General features: G+C 37.9%; 1 protein-coding gene across 1 annotated transcript in view; it reads left to right on the top strand.

The window, feature by feature from the left end:
• DENND3 (DENN domain containing 3) overlaps positions 1 to 12,600 on the top strand; it is a 118,568-nt gene that overhangs the window by 17,275 nt on the left and 88,693 nt on the right. The window contains exons 2-4 of the mRNA XM_036764223.1: positions 7,341 to 7,620; positions 10,416 to 10,531; positions 11,523 to 11,665. Coding sequence (XP_036620118.1) covers positions 7,341 to 7,620; positions 10,416 to 10,531; positions 11,523 to 11,665 — 539 coding nt within the window. The remainder of the gene's footprint in view (positions 1 to 7,340; positions 7,621 to 10,415; positions 10,532 to 11,522; positions 11,666 to 12,600) is intronic.

Here is a 12,600-nt window from a genome sequence, read left to right as displayed (position 1 = left end):
GTTCACCATTTCCTTCTCTAGCTCATTTTACAGATGAGGAAACTGAGGTAAGCAAATAAAGTTAAGTGTCTTGCCCAGAGTCACACAGCTGGTTGGTTGTTGTCCTTCATTCTTGAAGAGGACCAAAATTATATCACACTATATTGGAGTCAAGGTACAGTGTGTCCAACTGTGGCTGATCAGATCAATAGAAGTTTGAAAGGCTCTACCACAGGTTGGGCACAAAGAGTTCACATGAACACTTGGAGTAGAGATATCTCTAAATGTATGTCTCAAGTTTCTTTTGAGCTACTGCAATTCTGCTTCACTCACAGAATACAGCACCTTCTTTGATGCGGGATGCTGGGTGGTCCTGTGCCAGTGTCTCCCATGTCTCACAATCTATTCTAAAGTTCTCCAGAGAGACCTTGAGAGTGTCCTTGTATCACTTCTTCTGATCTCTGGTGAGTGTTTGCTTGCCTTGTGTAAGATCTGCATCAAATAGTCTTTTAGGCAAACCTATGATTGGCATTCAAACAACGGGGCCAGCCCATCAGAGTTGTGCTCTCTGTAGTCAAGTTTGAATGCTTGGCAGTTCAGCTTAAGAAAGGACCTCGGTGTCTGGTACCTTATTTCCTGGTGATCTTCAAACTCCTCCTAAGACAATTCAAATGGAAGCGATTCAGTTTCTGGCATGGTGCTGGTATACTCTCCAGGTTTCACAGGCATACACCAATGAGGTCTGCACAGTGGCTCTGTAGACCTTTAGTTTGGTAGGCTGTCTGATACCTCTTCGCTGCCACACTTTCCTTCCGAGCCTCCCAAATAGATCTAGTTCTGGCAATGCGTGTGCCAACCTCATCATCTATGCATACATCCCTGGAAAGTACACTGCCAAGGTGATAGACCTTACCCACAGTATTCATTATCTCTCCAAATGGTTCTACATATGGATGGTGTGGTACTGGCCGGTAGAGAACCTGTGTTTTCTTGGTGTTAATTGTTAGGCCAAAATTAGTATAAACAGCAGAGAATCCATCCATACTTTGTTGAATCTCAGCGTCAGAGGCTCCATTGATTACATGATCATCTGCAAACAAAAAATCATGCATTGACTCTCCCTCCACTTTAGTCATGGCTTATAGCCTTTTCAAATTAAATCATTTACCGTCAGTTCAGTAGCTGACCTTGATGGCATTTTCGTCCTCACTGAAGGTACCTGACAGCATCACGAAAACGTCATATTAAAAAAAAAGCATGGGAGTAAGCACACAGCCCTGCTTCACTCCATTGGTGACTGGGGAAGTACATGAGCATTGCCCATTATCGAGAACCCAGGCAAGCATGCCCTCGTGAAACTGGTGTACAATACTGATGAACTTCTCCAGGCAACGAAATAACCCAAGGTCACACAACTAGTAAGTGTCTGATGCCAGATAGGTTCTTCTGACTCCATACCTGGAAGTATGTGGTCTTATCTGATTCACTAACCTCTCTCAGGCTTAGACTCATTCAACCTCAGTATCTCAAGTTTCTTCTTTACCTCATCTCTTTGTTCACTCCCTTTTTCCTCCTTGGGTGACTATACAACATAGCCTCCAGTGCATATAACAATAACCATAATAATCACGATAGTAACAATTATAGTAATAATAGCAAAACAGCCGGCTGGAGACCTACCCCAGGACTTTTTCTCTCTGTAGCACATTGTAAAAGATGAAAAGGATGAGATGAATTTAATGATTATTATGTTTATTCCTTCAAAGTCCAACCTATCTTCCATGCCTTGGCAGGCCAGGGAGGCCAGAATGCCAAAGTAGGGGAATATCAGCCAGTGTGGACTTCATGTACCCCGAGACTACTGTGATAACTCGGAAGGCCTGCTTTATACTCATGAGCCCCAAAATGCTGAGAATTGGGCTTTTGATAGTACCGTTTATTGATTTGCACCACAGTCAGAGTGTACAATTCTTCCCATCCAAGAAATAAATAAGGCAGCACAGGTTGCCTGCCAGTCCTACTTGTTAGGTTCTTGATGATCATCTTGACACAGAGGGTAGCAGAAAAAAAATGTCACTTCTTCTTGTTCTGGTACCGCAAAAACTCAAGTACCAAAAGAGATCAGAAATAACTATGCCTCACCTGCTGGGAATTCTTAAGTGCAAATGATGGTGGCCACTATAGAAGGCAAAGCCCAAATAGGTATTAAATGGACTAAATCTATGAATGCTTTCATTATTCTCCAGTCCTAGAGCGTAATAAAATTAGAAACAGATCCTACCAGTTGCAGGCAAAGACTTCTTCATAATCCTTTCGGCTCCAAGACACAACATTGTCTTTCTAGCCAATGCATGGTGATCATAAGAAATCATTTCAACCCTAAACCCAGATTAGATGAGATAAGATTGGGGAGCTACTGGAATCTGGAGGAACAGGTGAGGTCATTCATAATCTTCACTTACTGCAAATTCCAGAAACAGTGCCTAATAATGAAATAAATGACAAAACAATACCGACATCTCAAATTATTTTTGAAGAGGAGACGGTCGTAGTCAGGCAGGAATTTTGAAAAGCCCTTTTGAATTAGCACAATACTAAAATGGAGTAATTTAAAAAGCTATGGTTTGCTATAATCTTCATCAATGAATGCATTCTCCCATAATATTTGACAAAACATAAAATCAATTCAGGACTTTTATACAGCAGAATGTTCTATGTTGATTGCAACAGTAATGACAATGGGAAGGAAGGTAGAATTATCAAGGAATACTCTTAAGGAGAAATATCACATACCACCATGGAAAAATCATCTTGAGAAAGCTACCAAAGAACAGAAGAAAAGCATCAGAGGATCATGTCAATATCTAACTTGTACATACAATAGAAAAGTTGAATGTCAGGTCTCCCAATTAAAGGCAACAAAAGGAATTTGGAAAATAAAAGCACATTTAAAATTCTAGAATTACTTAATCAGTAATTGACTATAAAAGTCAAAAGATAAAAGATATGTCCATCAATTTGGGAATGACTAAACAATTGTGGAGCATGAATGTAATGAAATGTACTATAAGAAACAACAAACATAATAAAGACAGAGAAGCATGGAAAGATTTCCATGAAATGATGCAGAATGAAGTAATTCAAGCCAAGAAAGCAGTATAAACAATGACTACAATGTAAATGGAAGAGCAACAAACACAATCAAGAGTGAATGTTGCAAAATCACAGAGAACAAACATGGCCCCAGAGAATCAATATGAGACCCACTATACTCCTTTGCAGAGATAGGAGGTCCATGGGCATGGAATATTAAATATATCTTTAGGCTATTTCTGGGTATTGATTAGTTTTGCCAATTTGTTCTCTTCAACCTCTTTTTTTTACTTTAAAAATATGATATGGGATGATTCGGTGGAATGGTGGAGGGGGAAGGATACTGGGAGAAATGTTGATGTTAAAAAAAAGACATAAATAAAAAATGTTTTAAAGTCAAAACATTAAAGCAATGTGAAGAAGAAAAAATAAATTTATATCAATCAAAATCTTTACTACAGAGGCTTGAATTGCGAGGAAATTAGCAGAAAGAGAGAAAATCATTGAAGAAAGTAGATATGGAAAATTTCTGTTGATCTGTATGTTTACAAGAAGTCCAGTGCAATGAGAATGTAAGCTATATCAGACGTGAAATATACAGCTTGTGCACTATTAATTTCATGAGTGCTAGAACATTTATGTCTAGGAAAATACTCAAACTCAAGCTTCTCCGAAAAACTGGGAAGTGATAGGTCTGGGTAGGATCTCTAAGCTATGATTCACAGGGTGAATTTCTAGCAAAGAATTTGACCAGCTTCCTCTCAGACACATCTGGTTTCCCCTTTAATAGAAGGATTGCAAATCTACCACCAACAGATAAGAACACTAATGACTTCTCCATATATAGGCCAGTTACATGTTTATGTATTTTATACAAAGCATTCATAGCTCATATCACTTAAAATCTACAAACATTTAGGCGAAAATAACAGATTGACTGAGGAGCAAAAAAGATTTATCAAAAGAAAGGTCCCAGGCCAACTAGATGGCTCAGTGGATAGAGCACTGGGCCTGGAGTCAGGAAGATCTGAGTTCAAATCCAGCCTGAGACTTATTAGCTGTATGACCTTGGGCAAGTCACTTGAGCTCTGTTTGCCTTAATCCACTGGAGAAGGAAAGGCAAACCACTCCAGTATCTTTGCCAAGAAAACCCCGTAGACAGCATGGACCATGTAGTCACAAAGGGTCAGACAAACTCAACTACAACAAAAAGTTCCCGAGTGTGTAGAGAATAATTTATTAGCAACATAGACACTATCGAACAAGTAACCAAAAAATTCAAGAATATTAAACTACCTTTGTTGATTATTGCAAAAACCTTTGTTTCAATTTAACACTTACGGTTTGTTCATGTTCTGCAAATACACATAATGGGCCAAAATATAGAGAGAACATTAGAGTTGTTGGCCACATAGAAAACTGTCCTCTGTTTAAAACATGCTACCAACGTTCAAACATGGTGTCTTTCAAGTTAATGATTTAAACAGTGTATGGTTCTGTCTTGTTTTAAGTCCATTATCATTTCTCCTAAATAGAATTGTAAAGGTGGCTTTCAAATTTAAGAGAGAGTCAAACCAAACTGCCTTATTTATTAATCATTTAATATTGTATTAACAATCTTGCTAGCAGCCACTGTGGCTGTGTAAAACCAGCAACGACCAGCACACAGAAGGCCGCCAACACAGGTTCTTTGATCTGCTTTACTAAGGAAAGCAACGTTAAGGGGTTAGCAATCTTACTTTAATCCAACATACAAATATCACTCAGTTAGTTCAGGAGGAAAAGGCAGCAACCTGAACTTCAGAGCAAATACAAACAAATTACAAACATACACAATATAAACAGACCAAATCACAATTCATTTACCAGGAAAGCATCAACAGCTGGGTTGACAAGCCAGGGAGCTCTTAACATCGGCTTGCCCAGAGTAACACACCACTCTTCCAGTGACTGAGAGCCCCCAAAAGTCAAAGGCCAGCCTTGGATCTTACATACCCGTATTAGGGCCTGAAGGATTCATACCTAATCAACAAAAGGGTGTGGATGTGGGGTTTAGCATCTAGTTAGCAAAAGGGTATGGGCCTGGGGCTTTGCACCTAGTAAGGCTTAATCAAAGGCATTTTATTACTTTAGCATTTCTAAAAGAGAAAACAGTAAAAAAAAAAAAGTCCCACCTTAATTACCGATACACTGCACGGATACCATCAAACTATATGGCTCCACCAAAAAACACATTAAACAGTTTATGGAATCTTCTTCCAATGATATCAGAATGGCTTTTGAAATAGTTAATTGTAAAATTCTTGATGCATGACAAGGAAAGATAGAAAGTAAAAATCGTATTCTTGAATCCAGATGCTGCACTGAAACAGTAAGTGAAGGCAATATCTAACAAATGTCTTTGTCTCCTCCAGGCAAGACACTTTGAGCCTAAAGATATCAAAGAAAAGTTAGTGGTCCTGAAACCAAAGCTGAATGGGATGAACAAATTTAAAACAATTAATACCTATATTGTGTTATATTACTATCTTATACTATATTAATACTATGTTATATTACTATATTACACTTTCAGATCTATAAAACAGACCATAACTAATTTGGAAAGCATCCTAATAGAAATGTTGTTGTTCAGTAATTTCAGTTTTTGTGATCTCATTTGGGATTTGCTTGGCAATGATTTTGAAGTGGTTTTCCATTTACTTCTCCATCTCATTTTACAGATGAAGACACTGAGGCAAACAGGGTTAAGTGACTTGCCTACACAAAGTCCCACAGGGTCCCCCAGCTAGTAAGTGTCTGAGGCCAGATTAGAACTCAGGAAGATGAGTCCTCCTGACTCTGGGCTCAGCATTCTCTCCACTGTGTCATCTAATTGTCCCCTTAACACAAATACATCTAATATGAATGAAACTAAGATTCGAAACAGCTATAGAAAGAGTAACAGTGCCTTGTCAAAAAGGAGAATGAAGATGGAGCCTAAGATAAACAATTGAAAAGTCCATAAAAATATTTTTTTGAAACAAACTTACATCACTTCACTGGTAGTAATGGCTGGTGAAAGGTACACATCGTTGAATTTGGTAAATGTATTTGTTCCTAGAGGTAATAGGGAACTGCTTGAACTCACTGAGATGGCAGGGGCGATACAGTCAAAACTATCTTTTAGGAAATTATTTCAGCAACTGAGCCAAACATGGATTGAAGTGAGGAGAGCTTAAGGTAGAAAGACTAGTTTAAAAGTTATTTCAGTAGTCCAAGTGAGAGGTAGTGGGGTACTTAAGGCCTGAACTAGAGTTGCGTCAGTAGAGAGGACATTTACAGGCTAAATTGTTCAGGTAGAAACAATAAGATTTGTCTAGAGACACATGAGGTGAGTGAGAATGAGTCAAAGATGATTCCAGGAAGTGAGCCCGGCAGATAGGGAAGTTCAAAAGAAGGTAGAGTTTAGGGGGAACATAATGAGTTCTGTTTTGAACATGTTGAGTTTGAGATGTCTATGCAACATCCAGGTTGAGATTACTAAAAGGGACTTGGTGATAATGTGTTTGTAGCTTAGAAGAGAAACTAGGGCTATAGATCTAGGAATTAACTGCATAGAAGTGATGATTGAACTCACGGGAGCTGATGAGATCACCAGTGGAGATAATATAAAGCACAGAGTCTTAGTAGACAGGCACAGTTAATAGATGTGACCTGGATGAAGATCCAGCAAAGGGGACAAAGGAGGAGCCAGCAAAGAAGACACTTACACAAATCCAGAGAGGAGAGAGCATCCAGAAGAAGAGGATGATCAACAGTTTCAAATACTGCAGAGATTTCAGGAAGGATGATGATTTTAAGAAGGCTGTTAGATTTGCCAAACTTTGGAGAGAGCGGTCTTGGTTGAATCATGAGTTTGGAAGCCTGACTGCAGAAGAGAGTGAGAGGAGAGGAGGTGAAAGCGTCTGTTACAGATAGTCTTCTAAAGGCATTTATCCACAAGGAGGAAGAAAGATATAGGGCCATAGCTTTCCGGGGTGGAAGATTATCCTTATCTAGTACAGATGGTCTTCTAAAGACTTTTAGCCACTAAAGGGAAGAGAGATACGGGAGCATGGTTATCAGGGATGAATGTTCATCCTTATCTGTAAATTATAAAGGAGTTGGACTAAATGCCCTCCAAAGTTATTTATGATTCTGTGAATTTTGAAAGCTATAGGCCAAGCAGTAAAGTATCATGCAAAAAATAAATCACACTTTTATTCCTTTTTTTTCTTTTGCTCTAGGTTGCCCAGAAGAAAGGAATGAAAAAACTTCTTCCTCTTGAGCCTGAGGTTCTTTCTGTGTTTGTACCTCCATTCATCAGTAAAGAGGACAGTTCGACAGCTAGTGCCAGTTGTACTAATCTGAATAAATCAAGAAGACGATCTTTCAGGAAAAAAAGAGACAAGCTCAGAACTGAGAACTGGAAGAACCCCCATGGAGACCAGAAAGTACCTGATGTAGAAGATGTTAGTATTCCAAATGGTGTCGATCTAAGTGCTTTGCCACAGCTATGCTTTCCAGGTATGGTCTCTTTATTTATTTTTAATTTATGGAATAAAGTAAGCCCTTCCATATAATAAAAAAAGATAATTGCACACAAAACCGCAAATCTGTTGTGTACAACTTGCTATTCCTTTTAAATATATAATAAAGTTATCAAGTAAATTTCCTTTTTTTCCTTTTTTCTTCCCTTCCCACCACCCTAAAGATGGCTACCATTATTCACAAATAGGTCTATGTATGTAAGATTATTCTATCCACACTTCTGTTTATCATTTTGTTCTCTGGATGCAGAGAGCGTCTTTCCTTATATGTCCTTTATAGTTCATTTGGGTATTTATAATAGTCAAAATGACTTATTTGCTCAAAGTCACTCTTAAAACAGTATTGCTGTTACTGTATACAATGTTCCTTGGTTCTGCTCATTTCACTCTTCATTATTTCATGCAGGTCTCCATGTTATTCTAAGATCATTAAGCGTATCATTTCTTATAGCACAGTAGTATTCCATCACAATCCTATGTCATACTTTAACACTTAAAAAAATTTCAGTTGTGGGAGGTTGTTTTTTTAATTTTAAAAAGGTACATTTTTTTTACTCATATAAAATAATTTATTGCAAGAAATCAGCCTGTGTTTAAGTGGGCTCACAATTTTCATAGCACCAACCTGTTGTACATGTCAAGATGAACATGTCAGGAAGCCAAACCAGGTGAATACTTAGGTTTGTTACGTAGCTGTATTAGATTATAAGAATTGGAAGTGAACTAACTTCTTTAGAACAGAAGTAGCTATGTGGCACAGTAAATAAAGCGTTGGATATGGAATGAGGAAGACGAGTTCAAATCCTGCTTCAGACACATTGGAGCCATGTTACCTTGAGGATGTCCTTTAATTACTCTCAGCCTCTGGTTCCTCATCTGTAAAATGGATATAGTGCCTGCTTCCCAGAGTTGTTGTGAGCATCAAATGAGATGACATTTAAAGTGCTTTGCAAACCTTAAAATGCTATATAATGGTAGCTGTTGGAATTTTAATGATTATTACTACTGCCTTATGGCTCTACAGTCACATATGCATTATACTAAATGTTTTGATATAAAGGAGTTAGTGTGGATATAATTCTCTTAGTTGTGTCTTTTTTACTTTGCATTCTTTTCTAGACATCTTATATATTTTTATATATTCTTCATATGTATCACTCTTTGTGATAATATAATCTACATTTGAGGCAGCTAGGTAATACACTGGATAGAGCACTGGACTTGTAGTCAGGAGAACCTGAGTTCAAATCTGGCCTCAGACAATTACTAGCAGTGTGACCCTGGGCAAGTCACTTAACCCTCTTTGCCTCAGTTTCCTCATCTGTAAAATGAGCTGGAGAAGGAAATGGAAAACCACTCTAGTATCTCTGGCAAGAAAACCCCAAATGGGGTCATAAAGAGTCATACACAACTGAAAGAACTAAACAACAACAGCAAATCTAAATTCCATTGTTTTGATAAATGCTGTTAAAACTTGGAGATTAATTTAGACATTTCTCAAGAAGGCTTAGCAGCAGGTGGTTTTAAAAAGCCATCCTCAAAATTCTGTTCACCTTGTAGAGTTTGAATTGGCCATGTTTACCTATGTTGTCCACTGCCCACCTCCCACTGTTCTTCATGATGCTAGTATAAATAAAGACAAAGGTGTGCCTGTATGCAAAGCTATCCTGCAGATACACTATTTCCCATGGAAGGAGCATGGTATCCCAGGCACCAGTTTGTCACTGGTAATAATAGAGGTTGAAGTGTTTAGGGGAAGAGGACCAAAGCTAAGCACTTTTTATTAACAGTATAACTACCTACCTCTTCCTGCCCTCCCCTGTTTTACTGTGATCATATCCAGAGAAGTTGAAGCCAGATCCCCACTGGCTACAGTGACCATGACTGTGGGTTGGGCAGATATGGAGTTCACCCAAAACACCACCTTCCTTACTTCTTTTGTGCTCTGGAAAAAAGCTTTCTGTTAGTAAGACTTTACTGTTATGTTATGTAGCCCGTGTGGATGTGGCTACCTCCTCTCTTTCTGAACAGGCTTGCTCACTCCAGTCTGCCCTCTCACCAGTAGGTCTGGGGTTATTAAAGGTGGAACATCAGCTCATGGTCAGGAATCAAACTCTCTTGGGGTCCTAGAGATAACCCTTTAGTAGGGGGAGAGAGAATACATTCTTAATACTCAGCACTGTAGCTCCTGAGCCCCCACTGTTGTGCTTCCTAGTTCAACAAAATTTGCTGCCATGGCACTAACAGCTCTGAAACAGAAAGTATGTACTTAATGTGAAAGCAAAAATAGTCAACTACCATTTATTAAGCACCTGCTGTATGCCAGGCACTGTTTTTTTGCCTTTCTTTGTATCCCCAGGACTTAGCACAGGCATTATGCTAAATATACAGGATAAACAAAGGCAAAAAACAGTTCCTGCTCTCAAAACTCACAATCTAGTGGGGGAGACAATGTGCAAACAACTATGTACAAACGAGATATACTGGGATAGTTGTGAGGATCAAATGAGATAATATTTATAAAGCCCTTTCCAAACTTAAAAGTGCTTTATAAATGCTACCTATTACTATTACTTACTAGCTTCATGTCATCTACAGATGGAGAAAAGAGTGAGCTGGAAGTCCAGTTTTGGCCCTCTATAAATGAAGGCTCTGAGATGACTTTAGTACTCCTGTGCTATGCTGACTATAGGTGCCATTTCTTTAAGGATTTGTCCTGTGTAGGTGACTAATGAGAATTTCCTTCCCCCTGCCCCTGCCTTCTTTTTATAGGAGGACTCTGTGTAGCTCCCGAAAACAAGGAAGACCGAGTGCATTTCCTGGTCCTTACTGATGTATGTGGGAACAGAACATATGGTGTGGTCGCACAATACTACAGACCTATACAAGTAGGTTATTTACGTTTTACAGTTTCTGTTGGTATTTTGGTAGATTTAGGGAATTTTCTTATTTCAAAGCATTTTCAAAAGGGAAATATGACTACCTAAAGATTTTTATGCCCTACTTTAGAGAAGGTAATCTCATTGCTTAAAATAGCAATTAAACGAGATTCCAGGATCCTTGGGTGCTTTTTTCCCAGCTCTGCAATTGACTTGTTGGTGATGTTTAAAGTGAGTCTTAAACATGTCACCTCTATCAAGGGATGTACTGAAGAGAATCGTTCATATTTATAGAGCCCGTTAAGGTCTACAGAGTACTTTACATGCGTTGTCTTAATCTTCACAACAACCCTGTAAGGCAAGGGATTCTAACCTGTATAATTATACATACCTATATTAATATACACATGCACATTATATATTTATCCATACATATACATATGCAAACATATAAATATGCACATACATGCTTATTTATATATTTTACACATGTTGAATATACACATATATGAATGTGTACATATGCACACATATGTATATTTCTGTGTGCGTATAGAAATACACCTATGAATGTGTACATGTGCATATATGTGCATGTACATATGTTATTTCTTCTAATAGAATGTAAATACATATACATATACATGTGTGGGGGCGATGGAAAGAGGGGGATACTGTTTCTTTATGTCTTTGTATCCTAGGCAGCTGATAGTGCCCAGCACATAGTAAATACTTAAGAAATCCTTGCTTATTGATTTCTGGTAAGGAAACTGAGACCATTCCTTCGGGTGACACAGAAAGCAGCAGAGCCTGGATTTTTACTCAAGCGTCTTCTAACTCCAAATCTAGCATTCTTGCCACTGTGCCAGGATGTCTGGCGCTCCTGACTTGTACTATCTCACTTTCCTTGGCTTGTCACAAGTTACCTAAAACTTATTAATGAGGGAGAGGTCTAGTGCCAGAAAAGGTCAAAATAGTAATCGTCTGACTTTACTTTTAGGATGAACACTGTTTCTACAATGGCAAAACACACTTCGAATTACCTGGGCAGACCACGCATGCTGTTAGCTGCTTTGTGCCTTTTGCTATTTGTCTTATATCTAGATATCCGTATTATAATGCCCTCAGAGATTGTCTTTCCTGGTAAGAACTATGGATCATTTTTTTTGTATTAGTAGTAAAAGTTTTTAAAATGACAAAATAAGTGAAAATATTTGGAAAGATTGTCTGATAACTCTGTTAAATCACAGGACTGCCTTCTCTTGACTTTTATTTACATTTTTTCTGGCCACATTTTGATGTCTTAATTTTGATACAAATAATTTATATGTTGTCCGTTTATATTTTATTTAAAAAACAAAATAAAATAAGCAGTGCAGGAAACAAAATGCATATCACAAGAACAGTTTTATTGGCAGTATGCAGTAATGGAGAAATGAGGTTGACATCTTGAGCCACATATGAAAGAACTTCATTACTTTACAGTCACACGTCTTCTACATCGGAAATTGAATGAATTTATTATTCCTCTGTATTTCCATTATGAAAATTTCTAATGTTATTAACTAATGACTGAATGTAAATGAATGTTTATGGTGAGAAAAACAATGAGCAAATTTATTAATTCTATAAAGCAAACACTAACCTGTGTCTATAGTGAGAAAAAATAATACATTCCTGAATTAGGACCCATTTGATCTCTCATTATGAAGGTAATTCTTTACCAGTGGATGTGCATGCAAAGTGCACTGGGCTTAGTTGGAAGTGGATAGAACCCTGTTATGAAATGTTAAGATATATGAAGTTGAAGTACATTTTCCTTTACTCATGCATGTTGAAGAACATAATCACAAGAGAAGCCAACCTTGTTGGACTGGAGTGTTTAGTGACAGAAGCATATTAGATAGTACGTTTTCATATACAGAGTGCTTTGTCTAGCTTTTAGCTGGGACATGTCACATTAAATGCTACTCGAACATTACTTATCAAATCTGCCAATGATATGAAGCTAGTAAGTAATAATGATAGCTAGCATTTATAAAGCACTTTTAAGGTTAGAAAATGCTTTGCAAACATTA

This window comes from Trichosurus vulpecula, chromosome 1 (genome assembly GCF_011100635.1).
Source record: "Trichosurus vulpecula isolate mTriVul1 chromosome 1, mTriVul1.pri, whole genome shotgun sequence".
NCBI classification, from domain to species: Eukaryota; Metazoa; Chordata; class Mammalia; order Diprotodontia; family Phalangeridae; genus Trichosurus; species Trichosurus vulpecula.
This window is presented reverse-complemented; position numbering and strand designations above follow the sequence as displayed.